The sequence below is a fragment of the Triplophysa dalaica genome, chromosome 6 (assembly GCF_015846415.1).
Source record: "Triplophysa dalaica isolate WHDGS20190420 chromosome 6, ASM1584641v1, whole genome shotgun sequence".
NCBI lineage: Eukaryota > Metazoa > Chordata > Actinopteri > Cypriniformes > Nemacheilidae > Triplophysa > Triplophysa dalaica.
Genome location: NC_079547.1, coordinates 5223212 through 5241123, shown reverse-complemented (window position 1 = coordinate 5241123; position 17912 = coordinate 5223212). Strand labels below are relative to the sequence as shown.

General features: G+C 36.7%; 1 protein-coding gene across 2 annotated transcripts; it reads left to right on the top strand.

The window, feature by feature from the left end:
- Positions 1-495: 495 nt before the first annotated feature.
- On the top strand, positions 496-17709 carry acvr2ab (activin A receptor type 2Ab). Of its 2 annotated transcripts, XM_056750228.1 has the most exons (12): positions 496-1401; positions 8726-8933; positions 9538-9641; positions 10792-10946; positions 11179-11202; positions 12431-12574; positions 14205-14348; positions 14868-15013; positions 15132-15246; positions 15390-15528; positions 15611-15741; positions 16424-17709. In XM_056750228.1, exons 1-12 carry the CDS (start codon positions 1347-1349, stop codon positions 16616-16618), a joined length of 1560 nt encoding a protein of 519 aa, XP_056606206.1. In that variant the 5' UTR covers positions 496-1346; the 3' UTR covers positions 16619-17709. The 2 variants fall into 2 exon arrangements, with proteins under 2 accessions (XP_056606206.1, XP_056606207.1); XM_056750229.1 differs by lacking the exon at positions 11179-11202 and having other exon boundaries at positions 499-1401.
- Positions 17710-17912: the final 203 nt, after the last annotated feature.

Genomic DNA, 17912 nt, shown 5'->3' with positions numbered 1-17912 from the left:
ATTGAAAAAAAATATAGAATAGATATTATTATTCTATATTTTATCTCCTCGCTGTGCATTTTCAATTTTAATCCTAATAAAGTTTATCAGAATCTGTATTGGCATGTAACAAAACGCTGCCAGGGCAGCACGTAGACAGCGATGTCAAATGACAGCTGTTGTTTTTGTCACCACTCGCAAGGATTGACCAATCACAAAGCATCCTAATACAATATGTATAGTTATTTCATTAACATTCATAGGAAAAATCGTTTAACATATACATACTGTATATGTATACAATGTATTTATTATATTTAACACATGATTCTCTTTTTCTCTTTTAATCTTGCAAATATTGTTGGACAAAGTGTCTTCAAGTTCAGTTTCAGCGTTAAATTCCTCTTTCTGAGCCGCCAAGCGCCCTCTAGTGGAATAAATTATTTATAACAGTCTGGAGTCTGCGAACTGCCCGATGTTACGCTGAAAAAGAGGAGGAGTGAAAAACAAGAGGAGTGAGGGAGAGGTGGAGGAGAGGGAAAAAAAACAAAACACTCAGCGCTGTTCGCCATGTTGTATTCGGGACACACACGGGAGACTATATAAACACATCCGAGGTTTATATCAGCGTGGATGTGGATACAGGAACGTCACGTTTAAATGTTAGGAATGGATTTGTGATCATCCGATCTGGGATCCGCTGGTGGGCTTCTTTTGCTATGCCTGATCTGGGATCATTTGGAGAAACGGAGAAACATTTGGCTTCAAAGGCTCGTTCGGGACGCTGTCGGAAATATTTGTATTGACAATATACAAACACACTGTCTTTATTCGTTTTAGTTGGTTGGTTTTCGAATATCTATGCATTTAAAACCCGGCGGTGGGTTTTGTATTCTCGTGATCCGTGATTATATAAACCTCCAGATTTATTCAAACTCACGACTGACATTTAAAAACCAACCAGAATCGACATGAATGTGGATTTTCAACATGCATCTGATCAGAGACTCTACCTGAGTGATTTTTCCATATGCAGAAGAGACAAGTGATTGGAGTCACTTATCAATACCAAACAATATTGGTGCATAAATTGTTATGGACATGTTTGCAATCCGTAGTGGGCAGACTGCTGTGTTATTTATAATACAGTATGACTGTATTCATGTTTGATATTTCACCTAGTATGCAAGCAGAAACACACACTGAGGTCCTTGCTGGGGATTAGTTATATCTGTAAAACACTCAACCTTTCTCACAGACTTACACATTGATCCGGACCTGTTTGCTCACAAATAAATGCTTCTGGCGAAATTAAAGCATTCATTTCAGGATTATCAGCTTCGTGTTGGGGGGATTCAGGCCTGAAAATGAGGACAGACACCAAACTGGCTTTGGCTATATTCCTCGTATCCTGCTCCTCAGGTGGGTAGACATTATTTCTACAGCAGCCATACTGTACGCCTTATATAACATAAAAAATCCTGATGATCTATAAACAAAACGACACATGCAATATGATTGTGCCATTACTACCACTGTATCTTTTTGTTACGTTCTACATGTGTTTATGATGTATAGAATTGCACACATATATCACAAATATAGTGTTTACGGAACAAGTATATATTTAGTTCTCATATAGATTTTCAAATATATATGTACAGTAGCCTATAAACGTATACAATATATATATATTGTTCAGATGGAACTGAGGGCTGTAGTGTTTGCTCAGAGAGAGATACATTTTAGACAACTGCTATATATTCAGAATAAAATGGTTATATTGGCCAGAAATAATTCATCTCTTGGATCATAGGTAAGAACATGGTCTGTAGTCCCCTGAGAAACAGATAAGAACCTCTCTAACTTCGGTCAGATGGCCACTCAGATAAGCTACTATGGGCTTCTTTTTAAAGATGCTCAAGGTCACAGAGCCTGAAAGCAGGAAATAGACTAATGCCTTTGAAGAGAGACTCGTTTCATTTTCCTTTGTGCTGGATTGTGGTACAGTTTGATATGATTGTGTGTGTTACTTTGAACCATCTGTAGCCATGAATGTTGCTTTACAGAACCTCCAAACTACTGGTCCGTATCTTAGAACTCATTAGAAAAGTGATGGAGTTGATGTTGATGCTACCAGTGCAAATCTCTAAGGTGTCGTGGGTGGTTGTCTGGGCGTTGTTATCTGGCTGCTAGAGTGTACTGAGTGTTTGCTAGGTGCTTGCATCTTACAAGACTAATATCTATCCGTGTGACCATGAGGAGCGCATCAGCCCTCTCTCTCCATACTCGTGCGCTTAGCTTTAAAATAGGCCAAAGGTCTATAGCAGCTTTCATCCTCTTTAGCATAAGCCTGCTAAGCTCAAACAGAGTTATGCCAAGGTTACAGTCATCGAGTTAATCCCTCTGCTAACCTCACACGCTGATTCCTGCAGCAGGTCATAGTTGATGTACATCATTCTTGAGCCTGTGAAGGGGGTCACCTGTCATGCCCGGGTAACATTGGGAAAATAGAGAAAATTTTAATTCTGTAGAAACACAATTTTTGTACCGTTACTGGTGTTGGAGCAGTCTGATGCTTCAACGTAGCTCAACCGATAAAAAGATTGTGTTCAGTGAGCAGTTTGACAGTTTAGGGCTACTGTATAAACAACATGGCTAAGTCATGTTAGGGGACCTGTGGTGTATGTAGATAGAAATAGCTCATTCTAAGGTAATAAAAACATAACACTTCATTATGTAAGGTATTTAGACACCGCTAAAGACATAGTAATGTATATTATATTTCAATTCTGTCAATACTGTAGATCCTCCAAAGAAATTAAACATTGGATCTTTAAAATGTAAATTGGCATAGAGTATTTTAAAGGTTGCACTTTTCTTATTTGCAGTATTGTAGTTTAAAATGTTTAAAAAATTGTCTTCATGCAAATATTCTTTCTCACTGGAAAAGAATAACTTTTAGAATTTACTTAATATAATCCTCATAACAATTTGCACAACTATTTCTATTTTTAAGTAAAATGTGCTGCTGTAATTCAAGGACAATTTACTAACCAGAATAAAGCAAATTCTAGTCATTAAATATATTAAGTAAATATTTCTTGAAGTAAACAAAAAAACATTACGTTGAACAAGAACATTTGTCTAACTCAAACTTCACGGTTCACCTACTTTCACTTAAAAAACCCAAACTTAAAAATGATGCCAAAATTCAAAGATAAATCAACACAAAACACGAACCTGTCTTTTTTTTACTGAACAACACTTAAAATGACAGTTAATCTGGAAAATGAATCTCATAACTGGAAACTACAAATCAACTGCCAAGTTCTACAAAAACAATTATGTAGTCTCAACACAAAATAAATAAGTAAACTTAATTTTACCAGAATTGAGTTGGATATAATAATTTGTTAAATGAAAATTGCTCAAACTAATTTTTTTAAATCTTAACAACCAAACAGGAACATAATTCTATCAAGTATATTCCAATAATTTATTTTCATAAAATCTGCGAAGACACATTACTTTTTTTGTGCTTTTGGTGGTGAAATGTTCTTCAATGATTTTCATGAAAGTGGCTATGTTAGTCACACATAATTAACAGATTAAAAGAGGTGACTTTCTTTTATTTTAAAAATGAAAAGGGATAGTTCACCAAAAAATGAAAAGTCCCTCAAACTTATCCTCATATCATTCCAAACGTGTATGACTTATTTCTTCAGAACACGAAAAGAAGATATTTTGTAGGATGGTGATTCTATCCACTATATGGACACAAAACCACATTTCTCAAAATATCTCACACGAAAGAGTCATAACAAGTTTCAGACATGACCGTAAATAAATGATGCAATAAAAAAATTGTGTGAACTATCCATTTAAGGCTTTAATCTATCGGTGTAAATTAAGCCTCTGTACGTGAACAATAATCTGCAGCCATCTTTCTCTGGCCTGACTCACAAAGCATGCTGGTAGTGTGGGTGTGTTTTAGACAGATGTGCCCCAATGCGCCTAGTCTCACTGGCTCCAGTCTGTCCACAGCAGGAGGCCAAAACTCTGGGAACATTCCACTGGCTGACTGAAGGGCTATAGACTCTGAAAGCATTTCATTTGATAAATCTGGACAGAGAGAGAGAGAGAGAGAGAGAGAGAGAGAGAGAGGGAGGGAGGGAGGGACTAGAGTTGATATTCAGAATCTCACAGGCATGTGTGTGTTGGAAAGAAACTGTTACCAGCATTAAATTGTTGGCAGTATGTGTGTCTGGACTTCATTGCTGGGAATGAACCCGACCTGAGCAAGTAAAAATATGTTCAAAAGACCTAAAGGGGCCATGTTCTATTCTTTTGTATCAATTAACAGCGAGGCCTGCTTGAGGATACAGTGTCACAGTAGTTTTCTCCAGCACTTTGTTATGAAGGTACAGACCTCTGTGCAGTAACGTTTTCCAACCCTGTGTTTAATCTCACATCAGGACCATCTGTCAGTCAAATCACTTATAGAGACAACACGACTCGCTTTGAAAATATTCTTTCAGATTTTCGTTTAGTTGTTAAAACGTCTTAGGTCAAAGAGCATATGGGTCACATGAGCATAAAACATGGCGGACGCAATGTGTTCGAAATGTATTCATACTACACCCACTCATACTATATATAACATACTGTTTTAACGGCCGATGGGTACTTTTTTTAATTCAGTACTTACTGTCACAGTAGCCCTACAAAGCTGGGACTAAATTATACAAGTTGTTTTTTGGTCGCCATAAAAAAGACAGATATCAAACCTAATCGTGTGTGTTTGAAAATGTGAAGTTTTGTGTGATGGGTGGTTTAGGGTTTGAAGAATATAACGATTGTAGAGTTTAAAAATCATTGTCTAGGGCAGCGGTTCTCAATCCTGGTCCTCGCGACCCCCTGCTCTGCATATTTTGTATGCTTCTCCTACCGCTTCGGAGGTTTGTTTAATACGCCCATAAGAGCCCTGCGAAGTAAACATCACTAGATATTCTGCCATAAATCCCGTTCGAAATGTGGATAATGTTGCGCAAATCTCAAAATTACGGTTAAATTACCCTTCAATCTTCCGTAGTAAGTTTTGTTCTTCGTGTTCTTAAATTAACGTCAGCCGATTTCATGTGTGCAGGGAGTAGAGAGCAATGAACACAGTTCAGGGAACACGTCAATCGGAACGCGGTTCATTCATTAAGCTCTCTTCTAATGAGCTAGAGATTTAAATCAGGTGTGTTAAACAAGAGAGATACACAAAATATGCAGAGCGGTGGGTCGCGAGGACCAGGATTGAGAACCACTGGTCTAGGGAAAGTCCCCATACAAAATGGAAACCCACGTGTGCTGTTAAACTCGCAATGTAAGTGCATTAACTGCGGTGTGTGTGCAGAAACTTCACAGGTTTTTTCCTCACCTGTTTCCGGAGCTCCAGGTGTGTCTGCTGCTGGTGGTGTGACTGAGGCCTGCTGGTGGCTTGAGAACAACATGTGTGTTTACTCCCAGAAACACACAAGGAAACATGATGTCTGCGTTTGCAGCATGAGATTTGTTTTATTGTAGATTGTGATTCTGGTGTCAAAAGGGAGGTTATAAAAATGTAGCTGACATCGAGACATTACAGAGGTAGATAAAAAGAAACAGTATTTCAGAAGTTCAGTGAGTTTCTCCAGAGCACCTTTGACGAATAAGCAGTGGTGATAATCGAAGGTCAGCTCACTCAGAACATAATGGCGTAATGCTTATGAATTGAATGTTTTGGTACTAAAGCTGGAAAAGATTGGACCCAGACAGCATTCGCACCTGCTGATTTCCAGTGAATTCAACTATCTGTTATTTATTAGGTCAATAGCCCTCTGTCTGCTAGTTTGCTCTTCTTTATTTGTTCCACCTTTTAATTTATTCTGCAAATTGTCCCCTAGAATCAGTGCAGAGCTTACAAAAAGCTTTTGTGTTTGCATATGTTTGGTGCAGAGTTATAGTTTTGTTTTTAGTTTCATTGTAGTTTTACTTCGCTCTTATTTTTAGATTTTTCGTTTATTTTAAATTTTGAGCAATATAGTTATATGCATTTGTCTTTTTTTTTTTTTACATTGCTATGTAAAGTTTTACTTTATATTAGGTTTATTTTAGTTTTTGTTTATTATTATAATTTAGTGCCTTAATGGAGCAATGTGGGATTTTTTAAATATATAAAATCTATTTCTTCAGAGGTGTATAAAGACCTTACGTAATGAACTGCTATGTTTGTATAGCCTTAGAATAAGCTCTTTATATCTGCACATAGAGCGGGCCAACAAAACATTGAATTCATGTTGCGCCACCATGTTTTGTACAGTAGCCCTAAACGGACAAACAGTTCTACGAAGCATGTTTCTTCTCCCTCTACCCTGCGGTACGTAGTCCGGTTGTCCCTGACTTCACAAACGGGGAAAAATGTCTAATAACTTACTCCTAACTGCTTGAACAGCGTTGCTATTTACTGTTAGCTAGCTCTGCCCTCAAATGTGCTGTGCAATGCAGGCATGAAATGCTTAGCTTTATTATAGCTTAGACCACGCAAATAATAATGCAAATTAATAAAATAATCGAAGATGACCCGAGTATATACAAGCAACGCACTGGTTCAAGATAAACAATGATGCCCAAAACTGCTCCGGTACACAGCTAATATTACAAAAATATATAAAAATGATTTTTCTCTCCAATTTCTCTGCTAGAAAGTATCTCCAAAGATATCTAAAAGCCTTAGTACCGCAGGTCCTCACACGTCTCTGCTGGAAAGTCTTTATAATATTAACTTAAGTTCTGACTTTTATCCTTCTTTTAATACTTAAAATCCACAGACCCTTTATTTTATGTAATAAATAAGACATCGCTCTTTCTACAGTCTTTCTAATGCCCAAATGATCTCTTCCCTGGGTCGACATGAGAAGACACGCTTTCTCAGCCGAGGACATCTTTTTTTCCTGTGGTGGCCACCATCGTGTTTAGACTGAGAGATTGGTTGCAATTCTCAAACTCACCACTAATGGCCGCTATAAATCCCACTCTAGACCTTTAAACGTATTTCAGTTTTTTTCTGAGACAAAATGAAAATTATTTGTTCAGTTTAAGCTTTTCAAAATAAGTCAGGCCAATATTTTATTTGATTGCAATAAACAGGAACGCTTTCAAAGTTTTGATTTTAGTAAACTAAAATAACCTTTGGTGGCTGGCTATAGTTTATTGCATTGACCTGGTATATGCTTTTCATTATCAGATGGAGATATTCAAAATAAAAACTAAACTCTTGATGTTGTACTAAAAAGGATGAAATATGTTCTATCATCATCCATGTGTGTGTACACATGTTGGTCAATATTACTGTTGTCCTTTGGCGATTATTAGATCTGCATGGACACAAATCTGATTTTATTGTGACGGTTCTGTCTGTGCTTTTTTACCTCAATGATTCACACTAGGCCTCAAGCTTAATGCACCCCCAGGTGTGTGAACTGCAGCGATCTGATTGGTTGGTGAGTGGTTAGGGGATCAGCCCCCTCTGCTGGTCATACTGTTATCTGTTCTCACAGCACTGAAATCAATATTTTCTGTATGTTTCCCACTTTAAAAACACTCTACAGACAACATTTTTTTTAGATGTCATTTTTTAGGGCAGTGGAAAGAATTTCTTGCCGTTTAATTTTGTCCTTTTAATGTAAATATTTTGATTTATTTGTGTAGAGTCTGTGCTTTTGTGGTGCTCTAATGATCGTGTACAGATTTCACAGAGAGAAACATTAAAGAGGTTTTAACTTCAAGTTACATTTGAGAGAGATTTAGAGTTAAATGATAATGTTAAAATATAAGTGTGGAGAAGATGTGTGAATATTAATGAGAAAAGAAACATATTTGATGTTTGAAGGTCCCTGCAGGCACAAATAAGTCCATTCGGAAATCTCTGAACTCGAAAGAATCGACGTGACATTCAGTAATGAATAAAATAATATTTCCAGTATTTGAAGACTCAAAGAGCCTGGTGAGATCATGAGATAACCGTGGGGCCTTTCGTATTGTGATTTATGAAAGTAACTGCATTGTTATTGTGAAAGCTCATGATTATTTTATAATCTCGCCTCTGTCCTGCTGCCTCATAAATGCTTTTAATGTGTGTGTGAGCGAAGCGTCCGTGGAATCTGTTGAATGTTTTGTGGGCTGCAGTGAATGGAAATCTGTTCAGTGTGTTGAATTATTGAGCGAAGTCAAAGGCGTCTGTCAGCAAAAATGTCCGATTGCTGCACGTCTCGCCTTTCCAGCATTCCTGACCCTCAGCGATCTGTAGAGGATGAAATTCAAGCCCTATCTCACACACACACACAAGAGAGAATATTTGTTAACGTAGGTCTCGTAGAAATCTGAAAAAATGTATTTATCATGCATGATCCATGGCAGTATTTCTTTTTGGGAACAAATTTGATTTAACATCTATAAGTGAAAATCCTATTTATTTTCTCCATAAAGAATTTTAGCAATAACTTATAAACCTTAACATACAGACCTACAGTTCCATAATATCTGAAGTCAACTGATTAATTATTATATTTACTTCCAGGAAAGTCACACATCTTTATTAGTTTAGTCAGAATATAATAAAACTTTAAATAGTCCTTTTTTTTGACAATGACTTTTGTTCTGATTTAATATCAACCTAAGGAAAATATTTAATGTCGCTCTCTCTCTTTCTCTTGTTCAGGTGCGATTCTCGGTCGTTCAGACACAGAGGAGTGCGTGTTTTATAACGCAAGCTGGGAAAAAGATGGCACAAACCAGAGTGGAATCGAGCAGTGTTATGGAGAGAAAGACAAACGCAGACACTGTTTTTCCACTTGGAAAAACCACTCGGGAACCATCGAGATGGTCAAACAGGGTTGCTGGCTTGATGATGTCAACTGCTATGACAGGTACGGTCAGGTGGGCCTTGGTGAGCAATATCTGGTTGAGACTAGAGAAATCTAGAAGAAGTAGTTCAACTTCAAAATGAAAATTCTGTCATAATTTACTCACCCCTTTGCCATATCCAACCTTTATGACTTTCTTCTGAAGAACACAAAAGAAGATATTTTGAAGAATGTGGTTATCAACCCCCCATTCACTTGCATTGGTTACAATATAAGTCTTTTTTTTTAGCTGCTTTTTCAGAATATCTTCTTCTGTGTTCTGCTAAAGAAAGTAAATCATATATGTTCGAAATGACAAGAGGGTGTGCTTGGCGGTCTGAAAAAAAACAGAGCACCTTTTCTGTTATTTTGACCTGTTTCTCCAGTATTCACATTTTGCCAATATGCAAATAGAAGCAATGGTTTTATTTTGAAATTTGAGAGAATTTTGTAATGTTAATACTAAAAGTGTGCCTATATAATGTTGATATCGTATCATATCGTATCTCGTATCATAAGATCCTTATGTCTAAGGTCTCCCATGGTTTTAAAGCAGGTGAATGAAAATAAATGTTGAAATTAAGAAATTTAAACACATTTCTCTCTTTATTTGTCTCTTTCTGTGCAGAAGTGAATGTGTGGAGCATAAAGAGAATCCAGATGTCTTCTTCTGCTGCTGTGAGGGCAACTTGTGCAACGAGAAGTTTCATTACAGTCCAGAGACAGTACAGAGTAAGTGCAAACACACACTTACTCTGGTTTTTGTTTTATGGGGACATTCCTTAGACTTCCATTGATTTTATATCAGGCTTATGATATATTCTATCCCCTAACCCGACCCCTACAACTAAACCTAATAATCATGCAAATAGGGTTGTCATGATTATGAAATTTGGCTGACGATTAATCGTCTATTATATAATTGCAATTATGAAAATGTATTGTCTGTTTAAAGGTTTTGACAATTATAACGATAAATTACAATTAATTTATTTAATGAAACAACTAGGAAGATTCCCTATGGAATGAGCTCAACAGAAAAGACTGTCTTAACATATAAAACTGAGATTTGAGGATGATGTCGTATTGCTGTGTAGATGCAGCAAAGCTGGAATCACTTTAATAAAACTCTTAAACACAAAAAATACAAATCTTAACAACTCTAATGATGAAGGAAAGTCATTTGAACGTAACAGTGAGTGCAGATCAAGGACGGGGATGTAAAATGCTCCAAATCACCCTTGTTTTCTAAGGATTTACAATAATAGCAGTTATCTGAAATAATTGCGATTATGTCAAATAATTGCGATGAGACGATTATTTAATAATTGTGACACCCCTACACGCAAACCTTTCTGCATCTTTTAAATTTTCAGTTAATATCATTCTGTATTATTTATAAGATGTGGTAACACAGATTGAACCTTTTTCTCTTTAGAGCCCCCTAGTGGTTATGGGTCCACATGCACCGCAAGTTAAGCACGCCCTGTATTTGCAACCCTACAAGCACACTCATTTTCCGATGAGGGCATTCCATAGACTTGTATTATTTTTATACACAAATAGTTATAAACACAATAATCAAAAAAATTGTGCAATTTTGAAAAAGCTGCATTTACTGTATATTTTTTTACCCCAAAGGGTTGTTTTGCTTGGATATGTCAGGTTATGCTTAGTTTTGCTTATTTTTTTTACTTCAAAATATTGAGTACACACACATTACTACTCCTCAGTCCCTAAGGATGAAATCTGTTTAGAATTTTCTTGCTTTCTAAATATTACACATCTAACGGCCCATCTCTCGCTCTCACTGTGTTAAGTCAAATGGCATTCTAGTTTGCGTAAGTTTGAGTTTCTCTCTCTCTTCTTCTCTTCATTGCAGCCACACAGAATCCAGTCACACAGAAGCCTGAGATGTTTCCCATGTTGTTGTACTCTTTAATTCCCATCATGGCGGTCGCTGTTGTCCTTTTCTTCTCATTCTGGACGTACCGCCATCTCAAGCTGACGTACCCCCCTCTGCTGGTACCATCACAGGTACGGTACCTTGCTCTGACCAACTCACAATCATGTTAAATATCTGGAGTTTGATTCAGCGCTACTCCCTCTGTCAAACTAAAAGAACGGTGTGTTTCTCGATCATATGCCCACTCTCGGACACCACATGAATTTGTCTCAATTTCTCATTCTCTCTCTGCAACATTCTGAGATGGTTTAGTGCTTCACTTTGGCTAGAAACAGTAAAATCACTCTTCTTCACTTTTGCTAGCATGCCTTTCATATCATGATAGAGGTAAGAGCTTCATTAACTCCGCCATCATCTGCATTCTTTACCCCTTTACTTTTCATTTTAATGAGTTTGACCCAGTTGTTATTTGGTGGTTGTGGTTGTTATTTGTATTTTTTATTTCAGCTTGCATGGATGAATATTTTGATTTCTGTGTGTCTGAATTGTGTGTGTTTATACGGTTAAGCCTGCAGTGTTATTTTATATTTGTTCCGATGAATGCAGTGTAGTCACAAAAGACACAATGGGTTGGGATATGTGCCACAGGTGTTGTGGGGCCTGAACTTTGAACTCTGGGAATGATGATTAAATCAGGAACTCTGTGGTCACACACACACAAGGAGTGACAAACGCAATCTAAAATAAAATTCAGATTTTCATGAAATCTGTGTAACCAAATATTGATGTTGTGTAGTGAAACCGAATTATACAGATAATGTGCTAATCTCATCCCTCTCTCTCTCTCTCTCTCTCTCTCTCTCTCTCGCTAGATGCAGTTAAAGAAATAGTTCACTCATAAATGAAAAAGCTGTCATGGTTTATTCACCCTCAAGTTGTTCCAAACCTGTATAAATGTATTTGCTCTGTTATACACAAAGAAAGATATTTGGAAGAAAGTTAACAATTTTCAGTTATGGGGCACCATTGACTTTAGTAGAAAAAGATGATTGTGTACATTTTTTTGTTCTGTGGAACACAAAAGAAGATATGATGAAGAATGTAGAAAAGCAAACCGGTCCTGTGCACCTATTACTACCATTGTAATTTTTCCTACTATGGTAGTCATTGGTGCCCCAGAACTGAAAACTGCTTACATTCTTCTAAATATCTTCCTTTGTGATCAGCAGAACAAAGTCATTTATACAAGTATATAATAACTTGAGGGTGAGTAAATGATGACAGAATTTTCACTTGTGGGTGAACTGTCCCTTTAATGCAATGATGTCACTCAATAAGTGCAGTTAAAGCTGTGATGTTACTAAGTAGATGCAGTTAATGTAGTAATGCTTCTCACAATAGCCAGTTTCTGCAGTGATACCACTCACTAAATGGAATTAATACGGTGATGTCTTTCACTAGATGCAGTATTGCACAGTGATGTCATATGGTTGTCACTCTCCAATCTTTGCAGTGTGTATGTGGCCAAAGAGAATCAGCTGGCTGCATCCGCTGGCATGTGTAAATAAAAAATCTCAATCTGTTCGCTGATTTTCTGCTGTTTTATTTTTTTAAGGATCCAGGAATGACGCCTCCATCCCCATTACTGGGCCAGAAGCCCCTGCAGCTGCTGGAGGTGAAAGCTAGGGGGCGCTTCGGCTGCGTGTGGAAGGCGCAACTCTTCAATGAGCCCGTGGCCGTAAAAGTCTTCCCGGTTCAGGTACCAGAGACATTTCGAGTGAATAGATTTTACAAAGCTGTAAAGATTACAGTAAATAAGCTTGTGATGTCAGTGGTTTGAAGTCATACAACATTCTTAGACACAACATGAACACTCTCACTTAAAGGGACAGTTTACCAAAAAATGAAAATTCGTTCTTCATTTACTCGTCCTTGAGTTGTTCCAAATCTGTGTCGACTTCTTTGTTCTGATGAAAACAGAGAAAGATATTTGGAAGAATTAGAGGTGCACCGATTGACCGGTCAGAAACCGGAATCGGGTGTTTTCGCATGATCGGCCTTGACCTGTGATTGGCCGATCAGTCTCACGTCTTGCCAATTCGAAGCCGATCGTATGGTGCCACCAGGCAATAACGTCAAATACGCAAGTAAATGTCCGTTCAAGATGGCGGTCTTTCACGGCTCATTTGTAGTGCACAGACAATTTTTGACTGTCCAGGAGTTCACCTTCGTTGCTCCGTCTTCTTCGGGTATTTATTACATGCTAACTGTGATGCTAAACTCTGACACAAGCTTAACTCATGTTGAAGTCGTTCACTATGTGTTAAACAAATGTAAATTCCATTCAACCCGATTAATTGTCTTACGTTAAAACTATGGACATTTCACTGAGGTAAAATGACATTCAACACGACTTGAAAAAAATCCAAACTATAAAAAATTAATAAATCAACCAATATTTGTGATATATATCTGTTTGAGTTCTTTACTAAAACAAAAAAGGGCAAATACATATACATATTTAGAGTAGAATTCACTCATAAGATTTTTAACTTTTTATTGAAGTGGCAGCTAAAATCAACCCACTTCTTTTAGTACTACAGACCCAAGATAAAGACAAGTTATTTTACATTTCAGAAAAAATAAATAAAGCAACGATAGTTTCAGAAACAGACAAGAATAAAGTTTAAGTATTTTATTGTTATCTTAGACTTTTGTGAGAGTACAAAAATGATAAAGGTCGATTAAGTGATTAAGTTTAGTTATATTTTATTATTTATACGTATTTTCAGTCACAGAGTTATTTGGGAGAGGAATTTTTTTTTTAATGCAGGTTGTAGAACTGTATTTAGGGAAATTGTAATGTTCAATAATTTATGTAATGATAATAAAAAAATATGAAAAAATGTGTATTGAAGAAAAGTTAATTTTTTATATACTGTCAATCGAAATCGCCAACGAAAATTGCAATCTGTGCAACTCAAGGAAGAATGCTTGTAACCTAACAAATTCTTGGCAACCATTGAATGAATACCATAGTGGTAGTCAAAAGTGCCCCAGAACTGTTTGCTCTGCTACATTCTTCCAATCTTTATCTTCTTTTGTCATAAACAGAAACAAGGAAATTTATTTAGCAATTTTTCCTACTATGGTAGATTACATCAATGTAATATAGGTCATAGGTCTGCTTTAATCTGCCCTTTTCTTTAAATATTGCTCATTCAATAGAAATCCAAAGTCGCCGTTATTGGTTTAGTATAGTTAAGTTTAGTATGGTTAAGTATAAATGCACACACTTTTATCTCTCACAGTAAAAATATATTGTGCATGAGTTTTTGTAATAACAAGTAAATATCCGTTTGTTTGTTTGTTTGTTTGTAATCTCTCAGAATAAGCAGTCATGGCAGAATGAATATGAGATTTATTCCCTGAGCGGAATGAAACATGAAAACATTCTTCACTTCATTGGAGCAGAAAAAAGAGGAAATGGAGTCGACGTTGAGCTTTGGCTTATCACAGCGTATCATGAGAGGGTACATTAAAACACACACAAACATATCATCATTCCAAAATGTTCAGAATCAATGACTGGCGTACTGTTTACACTAAACTGCACACTGTTGTAGTATATCACCCAGTATTAGGTATGCAATATACTTAACTTTAAATATATTAACATTAATTTACTACATTGTGTCATAAGATTATAATATAACATAATACTAACAAATAAATTAATACATTTGTGTTCTTGGAATCTGGATTAAAAGAGTCTCAAATTGATTTTATGCTTGTTACATGCTGATTTAGTACTATTTAAAAACATTCACTTAAAAATCTTAAAATCTTTCTTCCATTATATACAGGAATCTTGCATTTCCTGTATATTAAATAGCAAACATAATTCTTAACATGACTCCTTTTTGACCAGACAGGGTTTTTTTAATTGAGAAATGCAAAATAAATATTCATTTTCAAGACTGGATGCTATCTGATTAATCAAACTCATAATGTTTGTGAAGAAATCTCATAGTTTGTGCGTTTTTACACAGGGCTCTTTGACAGATTTTCTAAAGGCTAACGTTGTGTCCTGGAATGAACTGTGTCTGATATCGCAAACGTTTGTGTGCGGATTAGCATATTTACACGAGGACATATCCAACCTGAAAGACGGACACAAACCTGCCATCGCACACAGGTACCTGCCCTGTTGAAAGGGGCATTAGCTCTTATTGGTTAGCACATGGATTAGGCTTCTGATTGGCTGTTATTGCCCTCATTTAACTGTCTCTCCTTTCCATCTTCAACTCCCTCAGGGATATCAAAAGCAAAAATGTTCTGTTAAAGAGCGATTTAACTGCCTGCATTGCTGACTTTGGCCTGGCATTAAAATTTGAAGCAGGAAAGTCTACAGGCGACACACACGGACAGGTGAGCAAGACACTTGCGTGTGCACAGACCACTCAAAATGTTATATAAGAAATTCACGTCATGTGACTAGACCTTAAGATGGCAGACACGTTGAATGTTAATCTTATGAGAACACTGGTCATCGGTGTTGTGTTGTTTTAAAGGTGGGGACCCGGCGCTACATGGCTCCAGAGGTGTTAGAAGGGGCCATTAGTTTTCAGCGAGATGCATTTCTAAGAATCGATATGTATGCAGTGGGTCTAGTGTTGTGGGAGCTGATCTCACGGTGCACAGCGGCCGACGGTACCACACACTTGTTACCAGCTCTGTCTCTACTGTTATTGTTTGTGTTTGTGCAGGCGTTATTTGTGTATTTGTTTTTTAGGTCCTGTGGATGAGTTCTCTCTGCCATTTGAAGAAGAGGCTGGTCTTCATCCATCTCTGGAGGACATGCAGGATGTTGTTGTGCATAAGAAATTACGACCGGTATTCAGAGAACACTGGCTTAAACATACGGTAATAAACATAGACACACTATTAAATATAAGTACTTCAAATATTTCACGTACAGTCATGGTCAAACGTGATGTCCAGGGAGGCATATTTGAAGAGTATTCAATACCCCTTCAGTATTGTTTAATTATCAAAATATCAGGTCCATGGTACAAAATGAAAAAAAAATATGGTGTTTATTGGATTAAAAATATTGCCAACAAGGGAAAAGTACATTATATCAGGCAATATATGTTTTATTTAGTTTAACAAAAAATGTAAAGAAAGCAAAAATCGACAGTTATTAATATTTTATTAATATTATGTTTATAAGTAATATTTTTCTCAGTATTTTGTTGTCATTCTTCTGGGTCTTGTCTCCAAAAACTTTCACATGTGTTTTGTGTAGTCTTTGTCAAGCTTTCGTAAATATTTCTTAAAGCTGAGCTTTAGCTTATAATCAATACTCCAATGCAACATGCATACTTATAAATCAGAAATAAAATATTTGAATGCAGACGTTGCCGTGCGAAGTGTAAATTATTCAAAGATGGACTTTTTGCCACTTTTATATATGCAGTAAAGCAAGAGAGACCTAAAATGTTTTTTAAATGGCCGATGATGTCTTTTGAAAAATGTATAGACGAACATAAGCGCTTTCACATTTTTGGACCCCTGTATAAAATATGTTAATGTATGTGCACAGGGTCTGGCTTTTCTCTGCGAGACTATAGAAGAGTGTTGGGATCACGAGGCAGAAGCGCGTCTTTCTGCTGGCTGCGTGGAGGAACGCATCATCTCAATGCAGCGGAACACCAGCCTCATCGGCCCTAACGACTTCCTCTCTGTTGTCACCATGGTTACCAACCTGGACTTCCCACCAAAAGAGTCCAGTTTATAACGCTGCACTCTCTCAGCCAATCACAACGCAGCGCGTGAATGACGTGTGTGTGTGTGAGAACTGTTCAAACTACTCTTGCAGAACGAGTAGAAATTAAACATACATGTACACGGAGGAACTCAAGATCCCATGAGGAGACGCCCAAGGAGCACACTTGGACATCTCTGTTTTCACCAAAACGTTTTTTTATGCATTAAGACTTAGGTTTTATAAGAACAGCAACTAATGTGATTTTAGTACAAAAAGGGCAAAACTCCTCTGGACTACATTCGCTGTTTGTTTCTGCAAATCATTACTGTCATGCCAATACAAGACGCCTCTGAATGTTTACTGCTCAACGGAGAATCACACACGCAGATTTTCGAGGAATTATGCTGAAATAACCATAAACCTCCTTAAACAGTTATATACCTCATTGTGTTTTATTATGCTTTTCTACACAGCTTCTACTGAATGCAAGAAAAGTAGCTATTACAGTGCAACTGTAATACACACGTCAGTGTTCATGACACATTTGTGTTCCGTCTCCCATCACTTTCTTTCAGAAGGGGTCATATCATGCCAGACAAAATAATGATGACATGTTTATGACGCCGTGAAACACTGCAAACAAACACGGTAACATTTTGCAGGGCTATGAAAACTGTACTATCACATTCTTCTGTCATTATTAAGCAGTATCTCTCTTTCTGAAACACTACAGCAGTATTCAGGGACGCAGAATCCTGCTCAGCAATTATGCAACAAACGTGCAGCAACAATTGCGACTGTAGCATTTGGAGTCTAAAGCTGTTTGTTAATATTTATTTCATTAATAATGTGACGAACTCATTACTGAACTCATTACTGTGAAATCAAACGCCGGTTGTTTTGCCCTGAACATGTTAACAGATAAATGTTTCAAGAGGAAAAATAGATATTGTTTGTAACGTTTCAATTCAATCCGTAATCGCCCGGACCACACACACAAACACGATATGAATAATGTAAATATGATTGTTGGTTTTAAATTATTAGATTAGCATGATGTTGCTCTGTACTTTTTGTGTCACTAATCAAAAACAGTCCTTTATAAAGAAATTATTCCAGAAGATTGTACTGTTGTGTATTTTGTCATTTTAAATTGTGCGATTGTGTGTACAGACCCAAATTCACTACATATGACATTTAATTCTGGTTTTACTTTTTCTAATCTGATAAAAACATTCTTAAAAGTCAAAACTGATCTGAGACGCATGTATTTCCTAACAATCTTAATATTTGAAGAGTTTATTTGCAAAAACAAACATTTATG